The sequence below is a fragment of the Cebidichthys violaceus genome, unplaced genomic scaffold (assembly GCF_023349555.1).
Source record: "Cebidichthys violaceus isolate CVI_PGR_0920_01 unplaced genomic scaffold, fCebVio1.0.p SCAF_23, whole genome shotgun sequence".
NCBI lineage: Eukaryota > Metazoa > Chordata > Actinopteri > Perciformes > Stichaeidae > Cebidichthys > Cebidichthys violaceus.
The window spans coordinates 2,481,587-2,505,381 of NW_027176406.1; the positions used below are offsets into that span (position 1 = coordinate 2,481,587).

The 23,795-nt window shown below is 39.6% G+C and overlaps 2 protein-coding genes across 2 annotated transcripts; one reads left to right on the forward strand and one right to left on the reverse strand.

Annotated features, from left to right (window-relative positions):
- Nucleotides 1-3,549: 3,549 nt before the first annotated feature.
- Nucleotides 3,550-8,804, reverse strand: LOC137878570 (desumoylating isopeptidase 1-like). The gene is made up of 6 exons (XM_068718921.1): nucleotides 8,622-8,804; nucleotides 8,265-8,286; nucleotides 7,705-7,774; nucleotides 7,290-7,399; nucleotides 6,991-7,113; nucleotides 3,550-6,541 (listed from the first exon to the last, which is right to left on the reverse strand). The coding sequence occupies exons 1-6, from the start codon at nucleotides 8,770-8,772 to the stop codon at nucleotides 6,451-6,453; spliced, it is 567 nt and encodes a 188-aa protein (XP_068575022.1). The 5' UTR covers nucleotides 8,773-8,804; the 3' UTR covers nucleotides 3,550-6,450.
- Nucleotides 8,805-9,411: 607 nt separating this feature from the next.
- Nucleotides 9,412-23,153, forward strand: flii (FLII actin remodeling protein). The gene is made up of 31 exons (XM_068718493.1): nucleotides 9,412-9,539; nucleotides 10,689-10,799; nucleotides 11,573-11,644; nucleotides 11,812-11,892; nucleotides 12,016-12,263; nucleotides 12,423-12,526; nucleotides 12,785-12,960; nucleotides 13,054-13,211; nucleotides 13,506-13,590; nucleotides 14,170-14,317; nucleotides 14,451-14,581; nucleotides 14,686-14,793; nucleotides 14,930-15,034; nucleotides 15,169-15,348; nucleotides 15,598-15,680; nucleotides 15,998-16,072; nucleotides 16,254-16,337; nucleotides 16,469-16,640; nucleotides 17,317-17,424; nucleotides 17,559-17,750; nucleotides 18,403-18,501; nucleotides 18,651-18,740; nucleotides 18,830-18,969; nucleotides 19,096-19,333; nucleotides 19,424-19,578; nucleotides 19,729-19,789; nucleotides 19,909-20,037; nucleotides 20,323-20,429; nucleotides 20,655-20,760; nucleotides 20,910-20,975; nucleotides 21,108-23,153. Exons 1-31 carry the CDS (start codon nucleotides 9,477-9,479, stop codon nucleotides 21,240-21,242), a joined length of 3,810 nt encoding a protein of 1,269 aa, XP_068574594.1. The 5' UTR covers nucleotides 9,412-9,476; the 3' UTR covers nucleotides 21,243-23,153.
- The last annotated feature ends 642 nt before the right edge of the window (nucleotides 23,154-23,795 follow it).

Sequence of the window (23,795 nt, forward strand, 5' to 3'; positions counted from 1 at the left end):
ACTGGCAGCTGAGACACCAGGTTTTTATTGTTATTACAGTTACAGTGCCGCTACAGTAATTTATTAATTTATCTTAACATATATTAGATTACAGTATGTGATAGTAGAATAACTGGGTTTTACAGTAAGTTTACCTTATGTTACTGTTTATTTACAAAGGGTAATACAATTTGCTACTTTGCATTTAATTCCCAACAAACAACAACAAAAAGTAGAAAACACAGGAATTATTATACAATACAATATTGCTGAAGTGTATTACTTGACCTCAATCATTTAAACAGCTGACTTTGTAAGACAAATAATAACATTTGTATTCCAAAACTGAAGAGGTACTGAATGTTTAAAAGAAAAATTAATAATTACACACACAGTTTACACATGTGACCTGCACAAACTAAATAACACTGTAAAAGAAAAAGTGAAGAGAAAGCAAACAGTGAGAGAGAATTTGACTGCCTTACTTCTTCATCGTTGTAGAGACATACTTTGGCAACTCCACTCCCTTTTGAACATCATCCCATTCCTTCTGGTTTGCGGTTCTACAGTTGACGCTATTATAGCTCATATAAACACAGTTAGGTAACCAACGTTACATCTTCACACTGTAATTGGTGATTAACTTTACAATTTAACATTACAGAGCTTGCTTTGCTAATTTTAGCAAAGTGATGTAATGAAACGGACCAAATGAAACAATCTTTGAGATGTTAACATGTTCAATAATCATGAAGACAAAACAATACTGGGCACGGTCAGTTTATGGTGATAAACATAGCTTTACCTCGGCTTCTTGGTTGACTACGGAAGCTGTGCTATCACGTTCAGGAACAGCCGATCATGTCTTGTCACTCAAAAATTATCAGTGGGCTTTGAGCAGTTTGATTAATAAAAATGTAGCAGAAACAGCCTACAATCAACAGTACAATGTTGATGGATATTGACTGACTGAACTTGTACAGAGATGCGTATTTCCACAACTTAACAGAAAATACTGTATTATGCAGACAAATTACAGTTATCTGCCGCTATGGTTAACCGACGGCATTGACTGTTAATTTATATGCAAAGGATACATTTTTAACTCTATGTAACAGTTATTAGGAAATACTGTAAGATACTGTTGTAAATCCACCGTAAATTTACAGCAATTCATTACAATATAGGCTTCTCATATTCCAAATGGTTTACATCAAAGTAAGATGAACTTTGCCCCACAGCTAAAGCAGAGCCTGTGTAGGAAGAGAAGTCCAAGTCACCCCTATGTGTCATGGAAGGATTTGTCACCACAGCAGGAGGGTCGGTGTGACTCACTGGGTTTTGTCACAGAGGTACTGCAGCACAAACAACTTTGGCCAGACTGACAGTACCCTTGTAGTTGGAGAGAAGGTTAACGTTTGTCAAACGTCACATGGACACTCATAATTGTGCTACTAACTGAGCTGATTCAGCTACTCAGCTGCAGGGAGCAAGGACAGGCTAGGTCTGTCTGCATTTATTATCCACTCACTCTAAGGAGGGGTGCTGATCTAAAGGCCGTGGACCAACTACGCTTCACATCTGTCTGCACAACATTTTTGCTTCACAGCGAGATATCCGCCATCTGGAAAAGTTACCTTCTCTGCTATCATGGTTAATACCAAAGAGTTTAGTGGACAAAATAATGTAGATGTGGTATATTTGTGTGATGAATGTTAAATGAATGAACAAGGATGAATTTCAAGTATTTTTGTGAACTAATACCATAAGGGAAAGTGTCTGTGTTGCTTTCTACTCATCGCCATAGAGTGCTGCAGGGATGACGTGTTTTTATAGGCCGACCTGACAATTTGTAGGCCATTGGATTTTAAATTATTGCAAAAAATAAGCTCTGTCACAGGTTTTGTTCTGCAACATATTGACAAATGAACACCACTTTACATATATATATAAATAAACTACACCTCGGTCACCACCACGTAGCTAAAGGCGGACTAGTGTTCGGCATGATGACGTTAGGTCAATTAGCCACTTGTAATTGTCTTTTTCAAGACACGTAAAAGCTATAGTATTCACAAGTGGGATATTTACTGATGTGTTTTATGTCGTATAACCAAAGGTTAAAATATCTTAAGCTTGCGTTAACCACAGACCTTATTCCAGGCATCTAACCAAGAACCCATTTATTAAAAACAACCATTGACTTAGAGATGAGGGAGCCAGAAATGTAAAAGTACTGACTCATTTCCATGTTTTAGGACTCATTCCTGCAACATTCTACAGAAGAAGTTAGTTATAAAGGACAAGTAAAGGGAAGAATTAGAGTTTCAGGGCCTCAGTACACTGCCAACATTTGTCTTCCATTATGCCCTCTCATTCAGCTCATTTGTTTTTGTTTTTTAAATATATCAAAACTAGATGAAAGTATTCGTTCCCATTTTTATTTTCACTGCATTCCATTTTCCTATTAACCTCTTGCTTTTTCCAGAGACCACCCAATTTAGCTGATCATTCACTTCCTCAGCACAACGTCAGCCTTTTATTTCTGATTGGTGCTCAATGGAGCAATTAGCAGGTTAACTACCTTCCTCATTGAGGTTTTGATAACAATTTATGAATATAGCGATGCAAAAGCATTATAAGTTAATTTGTTGAAACGGTTAACATTTAGTGCTGGGTAGTTTTGAAATTGCAACCATCTGATCAGAATCCATCGCTGTCCTTAAGATGCATCTCAAACTACAGACATAACAACACTGTCTCTTTGTGGAGGCTCAGAGAACTTCAGTAAGGCTATTAGCAGCCTAGAGGTGGTGATCACAATAAGGCTTATTGGATCCACTCCATCATTACCTTGTCCCCGGTTTAAATGAGGACGTTGATATTAAGCCTTTGTTGTAGGCATATCTTATATAGGATTAGTATCCCCCTTAGATCTATACTGTATGTACACATAGCATGAAAACAACATGCATAATAAAATATTTCTAATATGCCACTTAGTCTATTTATATTAACAGTTCTTGATGAGTCATTGTATCTTGTTTTATGGTTCCCAATGTATTACTTAATTGAAATGAGTGTTTGACATTTTTATTGACTGTGTTGTCAATTGTGTCAATTGTGTGTATTGATTGATTTATTTTCCTTGTAACAAAGATATTTTACCCATATGATTATAACTGGATGATTAGGTGATTGGTAATTTTGCAATATACATAGTGAATTACTCATTTCCTTTGTGTGGGTATTTACTTGATGACCTATATAGTGGGTGATTCCAAATGGGGCTATATTATTTGTATTGCAATTTTATAGATTTTTCTTCATCCAGCACCTATCCCTCTGAGATTTTGTGTATGTGCACACAACTACTCAACCATTAGACCCATTTTTCGTTCTGCCATTGGTTGTTTTTTACAGTTAAATGATCAAAGTCTTCACCAGACTTCAGACATTCTCATTTTTTTAAACTGTGCACTTATTTAGTCCTTAAAATGCAATTCTATAAATGTGTGTTTGTGCGAATGACACTTTGCTATCAGAAATGGTCAAAAATAACACCAGATATTGTCAAATTTGCAGTCAATGGCTTTATATGTAGGTAGATTTACAAAAAAAACTATCACACAAACAATATGCATAAACATATCGACTAGATTACTTAAATAGGTAATACTATCCATCACTATCTGTTGCAATTTCACATTACAGGTAGCAGCCAGCATCAACACATACAGTATCAGAGCAACAAAGGGTGACTTGTGCAGTAATACATTTCACTGGTCTGGTTTAGCATGTCACTTAGTTGGTTAGCAGAAGGCAAAAATAACAGAACCCAGATTCACCTGAGCCTTGTAGCTTCTTTAAGGGAAATCAACCTAAAATAGCCAAATGCTTACAAATATTGGGTTTGAAAATAAAGTAAAAAAAAAAAGATTGCACATCCAGTATTTATGTGCAGGCGCACGAGAGAAATGTGATGGTGACTGCTTGGAAGGTAAAATGTATGCAAGGGTTCGTTATTGCAGGAGAACACAATGAAAGTTAATGCTGGTTTAGTCTTTCTTTGAGAGTTCTTGTTTTTCTGTGCTTCTTTGATCCTTCGTTCAGTTCAGGCCTGTGAGGTTCAATATGGTTCATGTGTGTAACACTGTCATAATCAGATAAACCTGAAAACATGTCATCTATGCATTATCTTGAAACTAGACAGAGTATGTGTTCTTTCTGATGGCAGAGTGCAGTGTATTATGCACCGAGATTATAGGCTGTGAGTGTTACTGGATCCAGATGTTTAATTTTGGAATATTTTCAACTGCTTATGTTAACTACAGTTTCCTACAGAGTTTGGTTGAGGGTTCTTTACTACTTCTTACACGTTTCACCTCATTTGTGTATAATTTGGACCTTCACACAATAAACTAACTAGCAGATTTGAATGCAGACTGCACAGGGAGTTACCATCTGTGCTATACGATAACCATGCCAACTCCCAACAGTGTGACTGTAGCCAAGCAGGGAAATGAAGGCACAGAGGTGTATTGTATATCCAATACGACACACTCTGGTGGCTGTTAAAGGACTCGAGCAGGTTGTTATTAAGATGATAGTACAGGACATGGCTCTGATTAAGGTCACATCTACATAAAAAAAAAACCTGTGGATGAGCAGTTGTTTAGAATTATCCACATGGCAACAAAAACTGTATAGTATAATGTATGATCAGCATCTCCCTGTGGAGCTGGTGACACAGCCCAAGAGGCAAGACGTCATATAACAGGGCTGCGGTGTAGTTCACTTTCAGTTATAGCAGAGAGAAGATGTAATTACATTCTTGTTTTTTTTTTCTGACACAGAAAACTGTTTTAAAACCTTTAAACCAGGATTGTCTGGGAAATGTAGACTTTTGAAGTCAACCATTAACAATGTCAACTGGGGTTTTCTTTCATATACATAGGAATAACTGAAGTAACAATTAACTGATCCCAGTACTGCTATAGAGACATACACAACATGTTTTTATATCGTCTCTAATCGTATAACCTCAGTGTGAGTTGGGCATCAATCACCTGTCATATCACCAATGATGTGACAATTGAAATGATAATGTCAGGTAGAGTTGAAGTCAACAGAAACAGTTAAGACAAATGTTACAGGTATAAAAGGATCACTGATGGGAATTTAACTACAGGCTAGCAAATAAAATAAAAAAGTGCAAAATTAAAATATGACTGACATTAAAAGACTCTCCAAACATCTTGCTCTTATTTTCTATCACCCGGCATCCATAGAATTGAATATATTAAACGTATCTATATATCTAAAAGTGCACACTCAGATTAATTCCATTGTAGTCAACGGCAGATGATTTTTACTGCTGAACCATGTGGAAAACCTAATATATTGGTAATAATGTAAAAAAAAAAAAAATTCCTTCTTAAATAATTAAACTGAAGAAATCAAATCTATATTAGATAAACATTGCTACACCAAAATGGATTTGTACCTTGTGCCTAAGTACAAAAGCTAAAGCACTAAATAAGCTGAATGCACTAATGTGCAAGAGGTATTTTAATGTTGTAGGTGGTTAAATTACAGCCATCAGGTACAGTAGTGAAGTAAAAAGTGCAATATGCCTATGTTGAGAAGTAAAAGTATAAATTCTGGCTAAATGTAAATTAGGGTTGTTGCGATATACCGGTATTAAAGATAACCGTAATATTTAAATTGCACTATTGATATCATGTTAATAATACAAATATGATATTGTGTGAATAATCCAGCACCTCTTAAATCATTTTATATACAGCTATGATTACAGACTCTCTCTCCACCTCCTTGCACTCCTTACACTTTGAGTATAATTCATTTGCCAAAAAAGAAGACAAAACGCACAATAAACCAAGTTAAAGTTGATTTTGACCGCTAGCATTATTATTATTAAATTTTTTCAAATGTTCTGTAGATAACGTAATAATATCGTTATTTTGGCCTCAATAATCATGTAGTGAAAACCTGATATCCTGGCAGCCCTAATGTAAATGGTAAATCACTTTGCAGTGCTACAAATCTAAATAAACTTAGTTACATTTCACTTCTAAAAAAGCTTAATTGGAAATTGGACTTTCCATAGATTTATTTGTGAGAAGGCAACATTGCTGAAAATCAGCTTTTAGTGTTGAAAAGTAACTCTTTTGATATACGGCTATGTTGGTAAACCCAAACATGTGTTTTGTAAGTACTTTGAATTCAATGCCCGATGCACCGACAAACTTCATGAAGAGATCTCTGAGTTCCCCCTAAGTAGTAGTCATGAACCAACTCGGTTTTAAGGAGGAAATTAAATGTGGCCCTTTGCTTAAATGCTAGTGTGTAGCTTATTTACAGAAAGAAAGAAGAAAGAAAGACGATTAGTTTGACTACAATAAAAGTGACCTGGTGAGCACTCACTAACTCTGCTGCTCTCTCAGATTACATGTTTCTTCCGCCGTTGATGACGTTACCTCCTGGAGGGGCGATGTGGATGGAGTCCAGAATGGGCCGCAGTATCTGGCCAAACGGTCTGGAGATGAAAAAAAGAGATTCGATTTTTTTAGATTGAAACATTACATAATAATTGCACTTTTATCTATGCCTAAACCAAACATGTAAACCCTGCTCATATGTAACCGCACATCAACAGACTGTATCCGCTATTGTTTCCAGTTGGGTGAACAAAGTGTTTTATATCATGTCTTTTCCAAGAAATGCGATTTGTATTTTGCACTCTGAACAAGTTTGAAATTTGTGCAACTTCATTCAAGATTGCACAAAAGCAGACTGACTGATATAAACACAGAATAGATAGTCCACATGTCACAATAATCCATATGTTCTCAGTGTACCTGAGGGTAGAGAAGCATATAATGAACTTTTTAGCTGTTACTTTTAAGTGGAACACATATCTCAAACAGGCAAAGACGACAGACTTGATTGAAGATATTGGCAGCTGACAGACTGTTTCACACTCACGTGGAGAGGACTTCCGATGGAAGATCGGTGATGTAGGACGGGATGGACCCGCCCGTCAGGAACTGAGCCACCTCGTTGGTGAAGGTGTTGCAGTTGTGCTCAAACAGACGATACCTGTCACCTCTGATCAAGGAGAGAATGGAAGAGAGTTAATGCATCAGGTAACAGCTTTCATGCATTGTGACTAGTCAGTAACAAGTATGGTTAGACTCGTGAATTTAGCCACACAGTAGGATAAACAAACTTTGACAACTTATTGGGAGTCCCAGTTATTATTGGGAATTCTTCGGCTGGATAACCTGTATGTGCTTTCTCCTAGGGAAGAGAGGTAATCCATGAAGATCTCCTCAGACACTTCTGTCTCACCCAGCTCTACCACTGTGTCTGGAGGGCCCAGCATCGTCCCACCCTGACAAACACACAGCAGGGAAATGGAAAACGTTCACAACATTCACACATTTTATGAGAGCTGTTGAAAGCTGTTTTTTTATTTTTTATAAACGAAACTAAAGATAGCTTTAGATGAAAACATAAAACAGAGGGCGTTTTAGCAACAGTCCAAAAGAACACTCATATTAACACTCATTAGTCCACATCCATTCAAAGCAGTATAGAATCAGCCTGTGGCTGTAACTCTTGGTTTGCAGGCATTCCCTTCATGAGCTTGTTAAAAGAAACTTGTGAAAGGAGTAAGTCCTCTTGTTACAAACTTACCGGCGAACAGCTGGAGATCCCCTCCCCTCCAAAGAAGAACTCATCACCGTATGCCACTATAGCTGTGTGCCTGGTAGAAAAGCACAAAATGAACACGGAACTAAATTCAGATCAAAAAAATATTAACTGGATTTATTTAGAAATTGTAAGTCAGAGCCTTTTTACCAAATAACAAGCCACAAACCAGTTAGACAACCTAATAACTCACTTATTACACAGTAATGACAGAAAATCTAGTGTAGATAGACCCATGCTTGATTATTGTGGGATTAGTTGTTTTGAGTCTAATTATACTTCTGAAATTACTTTATTCAAAACAAATAAAAGCATTACTTAATATCAAAATAAGAACATCATTAGACACATTGTCAGTAGCTGTTTCAGCAGGTTTATATGATTTATCAGGGATTCTAATGCCTATGCTCTGGGATCTTAGGTTACTGGTCTACACCTGATGGATCCACACATTACATGAGGAGCAATGCTTTCATGATTTAGAAGGTCAATCTTTTAGATCCCAAGCATGCCAGCTGTCAAAGTAACAGAGAGAAGAAGCGTACCATATACCATCCAGTTGCTTTCCTGTAACAAAAAGGGAAAAGGTAGTGAGGTAGATGATCTTCTCTGCAAGCAGCTCCGTGGAGCTGTAAATATAGTTTGACTTCAACACCCATTAACGAACCATTCCGGAGGATGAAAAATACATTACTCTTTACAATATATTTTCAAAATAAATGTATTAAAAAATAATTAGACCTTGATAAGTTAATCAAAGATCAGTACACTGCACGGCAACAGCTGCATGCAAGCAACGTAACTATGCAAGCCACAGAAAGCATCTCCACCGGGTATGTGTTATTATCACTTATTAGTCCCCAAGGCCCGGCTGCATCGGATTTTTGTATCTGTATACTTACCTAACATGATGGGGCTGAGGCTGCGAGCCATCCCTCTCGATAGATCATAAATATATAGTTGTACATTGTATCGCGTAGGATTCTTGTCCATAATGTAAACCCCAAAATAGCTTTTTTTATTTTGTATTTTCGTCTGCCAAGCGACGGACATTTAACGGCACAGCTGACTGTGAGGTTTCCTGAATTATGTCATCACGTTTAAGAATACGTGGAACTCTTCCGATTCCACTGCTTTCAAAATAAAAACTTTATGGAGAAACGTCCCCAACAACACACTGTAAGCATTAGCGGAAGTTGTTTTATTTTGAAATCAAGTGGGATCTCTTCCGGCTTTACCCTTGCTCCCTCTAAATGTCTTGACATTTTAATTGTAGCCGGCAGCAGTGTTTGACAGAGCTTGTCATGAAGAAATGAGCAACTCAGTATCCCTTCCCTTCAGCTAACATAGACAAAGCCCTGAGACTGTGCCCCACACTTCAGTCCAGCAGAAGAAAAGGAAGACGTTTCGTTGAATAAAAGCCATATTATTTAAATGTATTTCCTTCAAACAGAGACTGCTGTCTCGGCTCTTAAATATTATGGTGTATTGAACAACTAGCATATCCTCAGAGAAATTGGGACACCCACACGACCCTGGTAGTGTCGTAATCCACGATAGCCACTGGAGGGCGCTGAACACACATTATTTTAATCTGTGGTAGACATTCCGAAGCAGAGGGTGGCAATAATGCACCCAAAACTGTGTGTCAACCACCGCTAAAACTCAAAAGAAGAAGAGTAGTTTGCCACAACGCCTCACTACCCCAGGACCAAAATAGACAGTAGAGGGCTGAGCAGCTGTGACATAAACCAGAAATGGCTTCCACAGGAGTTCTTCCCTTCATTAGAGGGGTAGACCTCAGTGGAAACGACTTCAAAGTAAGCAATATTCATTCATGTTAAAAAGCCATCGGCGTTGAGTAACTAACAAGTTTAGCTAGCTAACGTTATCTCACAACAAACGGCTAACGGGTGAGCTCGCTAAACACTAGCTTAGCTCAACGTTACTAGCGTTGGGCGTTAGCCAGTTGACAGATATTTGACATGGACAAAATAGCAGTCTGGTGTCGGCCATAAGCTTCCTGTGGTTTACAGGTTTCTGTTTATGGGAATGGGTTTGTTACGGTAACATAACGCTACTTCTTTACTATGTACGCGGTCACATACTTCTGGGTAGTTTGTGATAACGTAGCTAGCTCTTGTTTCCAACGTCACGATAGCTAGCTAATTTAGCTCCACTGTTGGCTAACTCTGGCTGTCTGAATTAGAAGCACAACCTTCGTGTCACAACATGTCAGCTTTCTCAGCGTTTACATTAGAAAAGTATAAGGCCACAAACAATGACGTTAGCTAACGTTTTAGAATGACTCAATGTTGTCATACTTGTTTTTTTTTTTACACACTTTGCGAGCTCAGTTTGGTAGACTGAAGAAGCAGCAGTTGACAGCTGAGATCATCTGGCATGTATTTTAAACATTTGCGTAATGTTGCTTAACGCTACCTGCTGGTGTGCAAGTAACGTTAGTACAGATGAGCTGTAGAAATAACTGGTTTATCGATCAGTTAGTGAATGGCTGATGTTCTCATTTCAGGTGTGTAGAATGACATAATTTCCTCATACAAGTTGTGCCCACGATCATATCGACTGTTACATTTCAGCTTTCTTATCCTGACTGTAGAGGATAATATAGACTGAACATCACGGCTGCCAAATGTCTGCTGCACTTACTCATGTAGTTATTTGTAAATCAGTACTGAAGCACCCACCCATAATGACGATGAAAAAAATAAGGATGATGTCAACATCTAATTTTGTATGTAGACACATGCATTCAATTTACTGTTCTCAGTTTTCTGTATTCACAAGGTTAATATGCAGGGTTTGATACATTTGGGTAATGACTTGGAAATTATGTTCAACTCTCTCCACCAACTCTATCACAATTGGACATTACATATCATCAGCAGTCATTCTCTCTCCTTTTCATGTGTGTCTCTCTACCTCTCCCCCCTATCTGTCCTTTACAGGGCGGGTACTTTCCAGAGCATGTCAAGTGTATGAGCAGTCTGCGATGGCTGAAACTGAACAGGACGGGGCTATGCTACCTCCCAGAGGAGCTGGCCTCTCTGCAGAAGCTGGTGAGACATTTAGGGCTTTTTGCTGGTCATATTAGCTTATCCTTACATCTCTAAATATACATTTACTCATATTGTATGAGTGTTCTGTCTGAGAATCAGTCGTCATTATAATGAATGGACACCCTTTAATTCCCCTTTTTTGATATTGTTTTTTTTACCACTGCCACAATGGTAGTAGTGTTATTTTCTATATTGTCAGTAATAGTAATAGTGTATTGTATGTATTTGTCAAAGGTTATTTTAATTGCACCGTTTTTGTCTCAACCTATATTCATCTAATTTGATGGGCCATTTATTACTGCATTGTTGATAAAATACCTTCTTTATTTAATGTATGGGTAACAAAGGACATCACATCAGCAGATTGGTGCATTTTAACAGCACCTGATTAAGAACACACACCGCCATACTTTAATCCCCAATATATTTGATAGGATTATCTTATCTAAATCTCCAAAGCTGCAATCAGCAGGCCACTGTTAAAAGCTGATCAACATGCTAACATGCTGGATCTTACCAGGTGTAAGTAAATAAGATGTTATCGTGGCTAGGAGTCGCAGTGTCTGGGGTTTGTTTATCTGCCTTCATTGTATCCCGTTTGCAGTTAAATAATTTTATTTGGAGACAAATGGGCATTAGTGTAGCAAGAAGTATATTGTACAGCAGTGACCGGGGCACCTTGGACAGCGTTTTCATGGGGTTTTAAATAATGCTTTGTTTGTGTAGTGCACTGTGTGTCTGTAAACAAAACCTCTTGTTTTTCCTTTTTTTAGGAGCATCTTTCAGTGAGTCACAACAGCCTGACCACTTTGCATGGAGAACTATCCAGCTTACCAAACCTTCGGGTAAGTGACACCCACACATGCATGAGAAAATACACAGTAAGCACATGCCAATTTCTTCCACTAGTGATAAGAATAAGCACTGCCAATCTAATGCCTTGACTATGTCCTGTTTCTACTTGTACCAATGTGTAGTTATGAGTCCTAAATGTGTTTCACTATGTATGCAGGCGGTGGTAGCCAGAGCCAACAACCTGAAAAACTCTGGAGTCCCTGATGACATCTTTCAGCTGGATGACCTCTCTGTGCTGGTATATAATAATATCTCACAATCCCCCCCCCCCCCTTCTCTGCTTATTAAACACTTGAATAGCTTTACGCCCATTACCGTCCCTCTTTTTCAATTAATCACAATAACAATACATTTCCTCCAGGACCTGAGTTTCAATCAGCTGTCAGAGATCCCCAGAGACCTGGAGAATAGCAGGAACATGCTGGTGCTGAATCTGAGCCACAACAGCATCAACTCCATCCCCAACCAGCTGTTTATCAACCTGACAGACCTGCTGTATCTGGACCTGAGCGACAACAAGCTGGACAGCCTGCCACCGCAGATGAGACGCCTGGTTCACCTGCAGACACTCACACTGAACAACAACCCATTGATGCATGCCCAGCTGCGGTAAGAGGAAATTATTTTTTTTATTTTGTGTTACCTCTATTCCTGATACTAAATTCATAGGCCTCATGTTAGGCCTAAATCGTTGTGGTAAATGTATTTAGGAAACAGAAATAGGCCTTTAGTTAATGCTGCTCTCCTTATTTCTGTTTGTCTGAGCAGCCAACTGCCAGCCATGGTGGCATTACAGACTCTCCATCTGAGGAACACCCAGAGGACCCAGAGCAACATGCCGACCAGCCTGGAGGGTCTGACACATTTAGCAGGTAACACACACACACACACACACACACACACACACACACACACACACACACATATATACACACACACACACACACACACACACACACCACTCTCTTGTTTCTTCCTCGTATTTAGGGACGTTTTCCTTCTTACATTTACTGAGCAATGTTGTACATTTTTCACAAATATGTCGCTTTGTGTATATCGTCATACTCTCTTTCTGGGGAAACAAACTTTTTACGAGCATGTGTTCCCTCTGTCCCTTCTGTCTCTCCCAGATGTTGACCTGTCGTGTAACGACCTGACTCGGTTGCCAGAGTGCCTCTATTCTCTCAGCAGTTTGAAGAGACTCAACCTGAGCACCAATCAGATCTCAGAACTGTCCCTCTGCATTGACCAGTGGACTCAGCTGGAGACGCTTAACCTGAGCCGCAACCAGCTCACCTCACTGCCCGTGAGGACAATAATAATTATACATTTTTCCCTGAGAATCCACGCTGTTTTTACTACCAGTGTTTAAAAACCTACCTTGTGCGTCTTCATCCAGTCTGCAATCTGTAAGCTGGCCAAACTGAAGAAGCTGTACGTAAACTCTAACAAACTGGACTTTGACGGGGTTCCGCCAGGCGTGGGAAAACTGTCCAGCCTCACCGAGTTCATGGCCGCCAACAACAACCTGGAACTCATCCCAGAGGGCCTCTGCAGGTGAGTTCGACAAACAGTTTGAGGGTGCTGTGATTGATGAGCCACCAGTTGAAATCATGCTATTTTCCTTCTACATTGCTCCATTGACATTTTTTATAATTGCCTGACACACGGCAACTTAATGTTTGTAATCTCGATTCAGATTCTAACATGTTTCCCTAAAAGGCTGAGACTTTATGAAGAACCATTCAAAGTTAATTTCATCAGCCAAATTTAACAGCTATGTAAAAATATATTGGTAATCACACAAGAATATGCGTCTCTGTGAACATGTGGTTTTGTGTTGTTGTCTAGGTGTGGCAAACTGAAGAAGCTGGTGCTGAATAAAAACCGCCTAGTAACACTGCCTGAGGCCATCCACTTCTTGACTGATTTAGAGGTACAATACTAAAGCCACTTTTAAAGTAATCAAATAATACTGTACTTGAACAGTATTTATTTTGGGTAAATGGTGGATTAATGCGGGTTTGATTACTTTGTAACGGTGTGAAAAAGAGGAGTAACATGACTGTAACCTCCCTCATTACTGGAGAGAAAAACGTTGGACATGTTTTCATACTTTCATAAATGACTTCATGTCACGATAGATGTAAGAAAGAAACAGGATACAGTTGGGTAAAGTAAATGTAATATGTGACATACAATAGTAACATGATGAGGATTTTTTGTAATGATTACTGTACAGTGATGTTGTAAATTAGGTGAAATAATAATTAAAAAAACATTAACAACACAATAAAATCATATAACAGTACATTTCAAGTTTCTTAAGGATTGTTATAAAAAGATTGTATACAGGACCTGAAGTGATAAAGCAATAAAACGTAGTGCTCTGTAACGTCTCAATGCTGTCATCTAATACATATATTTCATTGAATATTACTTAATCTCCACAAATTCTTATTGTTAAAAGAAAAGAGTAACACAAATATGTATCTATTGATATATCTCTCTGTAGATTCTGGATGTACGTGAGAATCCTAACCTGGTGATGCCTCCTAAACCAGTCGACAGAGCAGCAGAGTGGTACAACATTGACTTCTCCCTGCAGAACCAGCTCCGGCTGGCCGGGGCCTCACCTGCTACTGTAGCAGCTGCTGGAGGAGGTACGTGTGTTTCTACATCTATCACTGTATGTAGAGTAAGCACATGAATGCATACAGTATCAGTGCCTTTTGTTCTTCTCGCAGTACAACTTGAGTATTTTCAATATCTCTATCTGTGTGTACATGTGTCCAGGAGCCAGCCCCCGAGATCCCCTGGCGAGGAAGATGAGGCTAAGGAGGAGGAAGGACTGTTCTCAGGACGATCAGGCAAAGCAGGTGCTGAAGGGCATGAGTGACGTTGCACAAGACAAGAAGAACGTGGAGGTAAGGGAAAAGAAAGATGTCAACACAGCCCACAGGAATGATAATAATAAACACATTAGAATTAATTTACATTTTATTTACTAAGAAATTTGCAAATTTTGCAGGAGGATGGGGATTTGAAATATGGTGATTTAAAGGTCCGGCGCTGGGACAAGAGTCTAGAGAAACCTCAACTGGACTACTCTGAGTTCTATATGGAGGATGTGGGGCAGGTAAAGTGCGTGTGTGTGTGCGCGCGCTCTCGTTTCTTAGCTACAACCAACCAATGTGCTGAATTAGGTTGTTCTTCTTTGCATTGTTCAGGTTATTTATCAGTGTACATATCTCCTCTGTTTCCCCGTCCTACAGGTTCCAGGTGTATCAGTGTGGCAGATAGAGAACTTTGTTCCGATGCTGGTGGACGAAGCTTTCCATGGCAAGTTCTACGAGGCTGATTGCTACATCATCCTCAAGGTAACGCACCAAACCTGCCATCATTTACAGGAGATACGTGTCAGCAAATTGTACGGACTGTCATGACTTTGATTATCATCAGACAAATTGGAATAATCAAACGACATGGGACATCTTTCTTTTGCGATTTGTAGACTTTTCTCGATGACAACGGCGCTTTGAACTGGCACATCTATTACTGGATCGGCCAGGAAGCCACGCTTGACAAGAAGGCCGGCTCTGCCATCCATGCCGTCAACCTCCGAAATTTCCTTGGAGCAGAGTGCAGGACGATACGGGAGGAGATGGGAGACGAGAGCGAGGAGTTCAGCGCTGTATGTATAAATATACTGTGCATACAGTGCTAGTGCATCAGGGGGCACACGGATATACACAAATAACTAGCAAGAAACGTCTGATCAATCAAAGCTTAGCTTAAGATGTAATCCTTGTGCTTCACAGTTAAACATTTATTATAACTTTTTTTCTTCTTTTATTGGATACGGTACAGTAACTATTTCTATATCAGTATGAATAACTGACCACTTCGTGCTGTTGTAAAGTGCTTTTGGTCTCATGTGCAGGTGTTTAACAACGAGATCTCCTACATTGAGGGAGGAACAGCCAGCGGATTCTACACTGTGGAGGACACACACTATTCTGTCAGGTAAGCTAGAAGGAAGTTTTTTCCAGAAATCTCATCTTGCATCATTTCCGTCGGTATTTGGGTTTTTTTTTGGGTTTTTTAAAGTTGTTTCAAATGTATAATATTATTTATCTTTTGCTTTCCTTTATTGTAATTTTGTCAGAAACTTTGTTTTGAAAAGCTGCTCAAAATCAAGTTTATTTGTAGTCTAAATTAATTTTGTCAGCTCATGTCTTTCACATTCAGCTGTAACTAATTCAAATAAGACGAGATGTCTGGAAATATTTAAAAAAATAATAATATGAAATCAGGTTTTAATCATTTTGTGTGTCTATCAGGTTGTACAGAGTGTACGGTAAGAAAAACATCCGACTGGAGTCTGTACCTGTGAAGGCCTCCTCCCTCGACCCACGGTAACTCTCGCCACCCTTTCTGCCACATGACGTACACATTTATAGTTTGATACACACTCCCTGCCTTCTAATACTTTGACATAATCACTGCATTTACTGTAGACCTGCAGTTAGTTAGTTCATTTTCTTTCCTGCTGCTTTATTGCATCCATGACATTGCGTCTTTTTTTTTTTTTGGCAGGTATGTCTTCCTGTCGGACACGGGGCTGGACATCTTTATTTGGAGAGGAGCCAACGCTACTCTCAGCAGCACCACGAAGGCGAGGTAGGACAACAATAAGTAACACAAACTTATTGCCACTTCTAATGAAAGTCTCAAGCTGGTTTCTATTTTACGGTCACAATTAAACATGAAAAAACTTGTGATGCAAAGTGTGCGTTGTGTTCATCTTTCAGGTTATTCGCAGAAAAGATCAATAAGAATGAGCGTAAGGGGAAGGCAGAGATCACAACCCTCATGCAGAACCAGGAGCCTCCGGGTTTCTGGGAGGTACTGGGAGGACAACCAGAGGAGATCAAGAAGCACGTACCAGATGACTTTTCTCCTGTTAGACCTAAACTATACAAGGTAAGTCTTTATACAGTACTACTCTCCATGACTGACTTTATCCTGTTAATGTGGTCTACAGTAGAAATACACATGCAGTATTAAGGGAGTGTAGGTGTAAGGCAAATTGGTCAGTGTTGTAGGAGGTTATTAAGGTTCGCTGTTGAGCCTAATGCTTTATCATAGGCTTGAAGTCATGGTAACTGTGTTTTTTGTTGCTGGCCCATGATATATGTGGGATAGGCCAAATACCAAAAATGCTGAATGAAAAATTGCTGCTACAGTAAGATCTGCTGTCACTACCACCGAGGTTATTATATTTTGGTTGATCACAAACACTATCCCACTCCTAAACCAATCCGTTCATTCACCCTCTGTTCAAATGGTGACAACGCTGAAATCCAAGATGGCGCAGTGCTATGAGGAAGTGGCTGTTTCATGTCTTTAAGCGTCTTTTTCACAAGTGAACTGAATTGAAATTAACTAATTGTGGAACCGGAAGTGAATATTATATTGTTTTGGGGATTTATTGGACTGAATTATCTAGAAGAAATCCTCTTCTCTTGTATTTTCTTTACCTGCAGAAAATGTCTGTGCAATGACAACGGGAGCTCTCCTACATGTCATAACAGATAGCATTGCTGGAGAGGAAATTCAAAACACAATTCTCTGAAGTTTTCTTTATCATGTCCTGTAGGTGGGCTTGGGTCTGGGCTACCTGGAGCTGCCACAGATTAACTACAAACTGTCAGTCGAGCACAAAGACCACAAGATCAAACTGGACACTTTGCCAGAGATGAGACTGGTATGTTCATCCTCTCCATATTCACTAGAAGGCATGATTATACGACTGAAACAATGACAACAAATTTTTTAAATGTAATTTTCCTACTTCACTTTTTTTGACATCTTCCTCCATATTCCCATCCCTCTCCTCAGCTGCAGTCTCTGCTGGACACAAAAGGCGTGTACATCCTGGACTGCTGGTCTGACGTGTTCATCTGGATCGGGAGGAAGTCTCCACGTCTCGTCCGAGCCGCTGCCTTAAAACTGGGTCAGGAGATCTGCTCCATGCTGCATCGGCCCAAACATGCCTGCGTCACCCGCAACCTGGAGGGCACTGAGTGCCAGGTAATACCGCACCACCTTAACTACTGCTGCTGCACACTTGAGGCTGTGGGAAGTAAAAATGTTATGATAGCAAAATCCATTTTGAAAATCAATAACATCCACTTGCTTTACCTGCTGTTTTGGTCTAGCAGTATCTAAATACACCTTATTGGCCACTTATAGTCTCGCAAATAAATGGATGATCACTTCTGTGCAATTCTGCAAGAAGGAAGAAAATGTCTTAAATGTGATGTTGCTCTTTAAATGGTTTATTTACACCCTTTGAAATACGCTTAGTTCATTTGAGAAAAGGGACAGTGCAAAATATTAATTACACATGGTATAAATTAATAATAAATACATAAAATATATACATATATAGAACAACACTGTAAACAAGCAGGGCATATAGATAGCTGCAGCGAAAAGAGATTTTAGTGCTGAGTATGCATTAAGTATTTATTGTTTTCATTTGTTACTGACAGATCTATAGCTGGAAGGTATTTTATGTTTAGACTGAACAGGAGTGGACCAGGAATAGAATGTGAAGTACTACCTGCATGTTATTATTGTGCCTATCAAATCCAGTACATCGTTTAAATGCTGTTATTAAGTGTACCTTATATTCTGCTTATGGTATAATTTAATGTTAGTTGCTCTTCTTCCTCTTCAGGTGTTTAAGTCCAAGTTTAAGAACTGGGATGATGTGTTGAAGGTGGACTACACCAGAGCAGCTGAGACTGTACAAAAGAAGGACAACCTACAGGGCAAGGTGTGTGTGTGTGTGTGTGTGTGTGTGTGTGTGTGTGTGTGTGTGTGTGTGTGTGTGTGTGTGTGTGTCCGTCCGTCCGTCCGTCCGTCCGTCCGTCCTCCTCCGCCTGTGTGTGATCAGCACTGTAAATGTTTTTCTGTTTCTCTCAGGTGAAGAAGGACGCAGAGCAGAAAGACCAGATGAAAGCTGACCTCACAGCCCTCTTCCTTCCCAGGCAGCCAGCCATGCCCCTTACTGAGGTAACAACACACTCGTGGTTGTTATTTTCACTATTGACAAGTGAGTCAAGCAAACCTCCACTTCATAAATATTAATCGTTTCTGTCTAGGCTGAACAACTGATGGAGGAATGGAATGAGGATCTAGATGGCATGGAGGGATTTGTGTTGGAGGGAAAGAAGTTTGCTCGCCTGCCTGAGGAAGAGTTTGGCCACTTCCACACCCAGGACTGCTACGTCTTCCTCTGCAGGTAGGGATGAGCGATGATGTGCAGAATACATGTATTCACAAACACAAGAGAACATGCTCCACTGGCTTGAAACTGTACTGTCAAAGTGAGTCATTGTCTTGCACTAATCTCATTCTGCTTGTGTAGATACTGGGTGCCTGTGGAGTACGAAGACGAGGAGAAAGAGAAGAAGGAGGGTGAAGGCGGTGAAGGAGGAACAGCAGCAGCAGCATCAGCAGAGGAGGAAGAGGACAAACAGCCCGAGGAGGACTTCCAGTGTGTTGTGTATTTCTGGCAGGGCAGGCAGGCCTCCAACATGGGCTGGCTCACTTTCACCTTCTCGCTGCAGAAGAAGTTTGAGAGTCTTTTCCCTGGAAAGCTGAAGGTATCTGGATAGATTTGTACACATTCTTAGACATTGTCATGCTTAAAATTAGACTTTTAGCATAACATGTTTTATTTTCTTGCTGTTTAGGTGGTGCGTATGACGCAGCAGCAGGAGAACCTCAAGTTCCTGTCCCATTTCAAGAGGAAGTTTATCATCCACAAAGGGAAGAGGAAACAGAAGACTGACTCTGTTCAGCCCTCCCTCTACCACATACGCACCAATGGCAGCGCACTTTGCAGCAGGTAGACGTAGTCATATTATCACCATTTCTCAGATTTGCGCACACCAGCACTGTCACTCAAGCTTCCTCCAGAGAAGTCTGGTTTACGAGTTCACAGAAGAGTTTTTTTCTTTAATGTAATTTTTGTTTTTATCTTGCGTCTCTCTCTCAGGACCATCCAGATTGGAACAGATTCCAGCAATCTCAACTCAGAGTTTTGCTTCATTCTCAAGGTTTTTTTAAATTTGTATCAAGTTCCACCAGAGATGTCTACTGTGTCTCCTTCTACTTTTGTACTTAAAGACCAAAAATGTCTGCCAGGTTGCTGATTAACAGTATTTGTTTCCTGCAGGTTCCTTTTGAGAGCACAGACAACCAGGGCATCGTCTACACCTGGGTGGGACGAGCTGCTGACCCTGATGAAGCCAAACTGGCCGAGGACATCATGAACTGCATGTTTGATGAAACATACAGCAAACAGGTAAACGTGTATATTCACATGTGAACCTCATTAGAATATTCCCATAGTCGTGTCTATTCGGGGGGGGGGGGGGCGCTTGGGCGTGTATACGCAACAAATACTTCTATAAAGGTAGTATATGAGGTATTTGCACGTTTGAAATACACGGACCAATCCCCTCTCTGTTGAGAGAAATACTTTAGATTCTGTGAAGTGTCTTTCTGTATTTATTTTTTTAAATGTTTCTCAAAAATAGATTCTGCATGAAAGCATATTTTGTCAAACTTCAATAAGTGTGTCTCCTAGGTAATTAATGAGGGGGAGGAGCCGGAGAACTTCTTCTGGGTGGGGATTGGCTCTCAGAAGGAGTACGATGAAGATGCAGATTATATGAAACACGCTCGGCTCTTCAGGTGGGTGAACGTTATCTGTCAGTAATATGTAGTCATTATAGTTAAAAGAAGTACATTTAGAATGACAAATTAATCATTCTAAATTCTTCTCTCTCTCTCTCTGTGTCTCTCTCTCTCTCTCTCTCTCTCTCTCTCTCTCTCTCTCTCTCTCTCATATCACTCTCCTTTCCTTCAATTGTTACTTCTCCACTATTTATCTCTATCTCCTCTCCCTCCCTCCCTCAGGTGTTCAAATGAGAAGGGTTATTTTTCTGTGTCGGAGAAGTGCTCAGACTTTTGTCAGGACGACCTGGCCGATGATGATATCATGTTGCTGGACAACGGCAAAGAGGTAACAATTGATCATCGATGTATCTGAATGTCCACAGTGAAATCAGTTAGATTTCACCATTTTGTGTATTACTGGGTTATTGTTTTTTTTTATTTTTTTTTATATATATATATATATATAAATAAACATTTTTCCTTGTTTTCCATCAGGTGTACATGTGGGTCGGTACTCAGACCAGCCAGGTGGAGATCAAACTTAGTCTCAAAGCCTGCCAGGTTAGTAACAAACTGCCGTTTGTGTGTACATGCACGTACATGTTTGGGTTTGTGTGTATATACTGTGTGTTCAAAACATTTTTTGGTGTTATACGTCCATATCCACATCTTACTAATCCTTTTCCTCTCTAGGTTTACATCCAGCACATGCGCTCTAAGGACACTGAACACCCCAGGAAGCTGCGACTGGTGCGAAAGGGGAACGAGCCCCACTGCTTCAGCCGCTGCTTCCACGCCTGGGGAGCGTTCAAAACCCCCCTTGCATAGACAAACACATGCACAGAAGCGCTCATACATGTATCAGATTTATTCGCTGCCATGTCATTTTGTACCAGTAGGATGCTGATTGTGATGACGATGATGTCTATGCCTAACCCAGCTTTGCCTGAGCTCTGATTGCTTCCCCCCCTCCTGCTCAGCGCTGCTGTTTAACAGCCTCTCGACCAACAGGTTACAATCCGAGTCTGCCTACAAAAAAACAATTCAAGTTTAGCACAACATCCCAATCAGGGAGAATTCTTCTGGTCAAGAAGCTGTTTCCTGTCTTTGGAACAAACAGCAAAATATCACTCTTTTTCTACAAGCTTTTTTAGCAGCAAGTCTGAATACTGTTGTTAACTGAAAGAAGAGAATTATGTTTTGAGATAAAAATATGTCTACGGTGTACAGAGGCTTTATATAAATGGAAAGGGAGTTGAATGCCCTAACATATCAATCTGTTCTGCTGCTTTGACTTGGCTCGTGCTGCATGGTCAACAGTTTTCAGTGGAGGAGGGGTTAAATGGTAATTTTGGTATTTACAATCCTGGACCCTTTTTTTCCCTGACTGACTAACAGGGACAACAATGTCTGTCTTGGCATTTTGGAAAGAGTCTCACTCAAGGAGAAGTCTGGATCTGAATTATTGCCTGATCTGTTACAGCAGTAATACCGGATCAGTTTAAAAAAAATGTTGTCCCCATTAGTCACTTAGACCCAGAAACATGGGAAAATAGGGTCCAGATTTAAAAATACCAAATTGACCCTTTAAGTGCTGGTTACTGCAGGAGTCCCTCCGCCATGCTTGGCTCCATCTTCTGCTGCTCATTTGAGGAAGTTTAAAGCAGATACAAGTTGATTATTTACAGTTTTTTTTTTTTCATCATTTAGGGACTAAACAGAAAAACGCACTATAATACATTTTCTGAAGAATGTCAGTTTCTACATATATTTTCCTGTTGTGCGGACTATACAGCACATGGTATGTTTGTGTGTTTACCCTGTGCGCCTTCACTGAATTAGGAACGGGCCCTTTCCCCAGAGTCTGATGGCCACACCTCGTCTAACTTGTCACTGAACTCAGAAACCTTTTTGTGTTTCAACCTCGCAAAATGTAACTTTGATGTAAAGATGCTCTGGACGGTCATTACAGTTACTTTTATCTGGCCAAAGAAGTGTTGAGCTTTAAGGACAGATGTTGAAACATGGAATCAGTAGAGCCCAGGAGATACTGAAACTAAATGATACTGTATTCAACTTGTCGTCTTTTTTTTTTCTCTCTCTTCGGGAAAGGGGAGGGCAAAAACAGAGGAAGACTTTATTTCCAAAATGTAAATGCCTGTAATTTTTTAAAAAGTACAGGCATCATGTTTAAAATTCGACAGGTTTAGAAATTTTAGTCACACATTTTTTCATCTTTTTTTAAAAGTGTTTCTCGTTTTGGAACAAAACTAAGTTTATTTAGTTTTTTTGCTGATTTGAACAGGAGTTGTTATGCACCACATGAGAGATATATCTTAGTAAATATAGTGACTCCTCCTTCCAGTGATCTCTAATCAGTCGTTTGATTGTATGGTTAACGCATGAGTTCTGGTCGGTTTAACTACTTCTAGATCAGTGCCTCCAGGGTCAACTTAAGTACAGAACTGCTGCAGTGCTTCTTGTTATCATGTGACCGTTGTAGTGTGCAGGCATTGGTCCAAGCGAGATCTGTCTATGTACCATATTCTCAAATGGCTGCAACTACCATCATCTGGTTTCTTTATACTTGATTTTGTGGGGTGAACTGTATGCCTGATGGTGTGTTTGAGTCCGACACATATAGTATGTGTGTTTATGAATATGTGCACATGCTCCTGATGCCACCTGCAGATGCTTTATTTATGTATTTTATATTAAAATAAAATCTCACATCACGTATCCTCTTGCTTTCTTATTGCACGTTTAAGTCATTGAGCCGTTAAAGACCCTGCACACAGGTATGCTGGTGGTGCTATGCTGATGCAAACGCTGCTGAGACAGAACTAATCATCTAAAACAATTGAAGACACCTGTGTGAGCAGCGTTGTTCTTGCTGCAGTCTTGAATTTGGTTTTCAGAATGGAAATTCATTCATGAAATTGAAGGTCTTAATTATTGAAGTTGATGTCAAACCACAGGAAATCTGTTCACTGACCCAAGAATTAGTACTCTTAATGCGTTCATTCACTGCCCAACAATGACGTTAACAGAGAGGAATGGCGCTGAAACAAGTGGTTTTAATACTTCTTTTTTTGAACTTTATTTAAAATCTTTTTTCAACATGCTATACTATTACTTTTTATGACGTACTGTAATATCACTTTTTTCAACATACCATGCTGACTTATTTTTTACTTTTTTCGACATGCTACACTGACTTGTTTCACTATTCTCGACAAATCATACATCATTTTTCATGACTATTTGTCATACCATACTATCACGTATTTTTCACTGTTTTTGAAATACTAAACTATGACTTGTTTCGACATGCTTTACTCTGACTTCTTATAACTTTATTTGACATACTATACTATGACA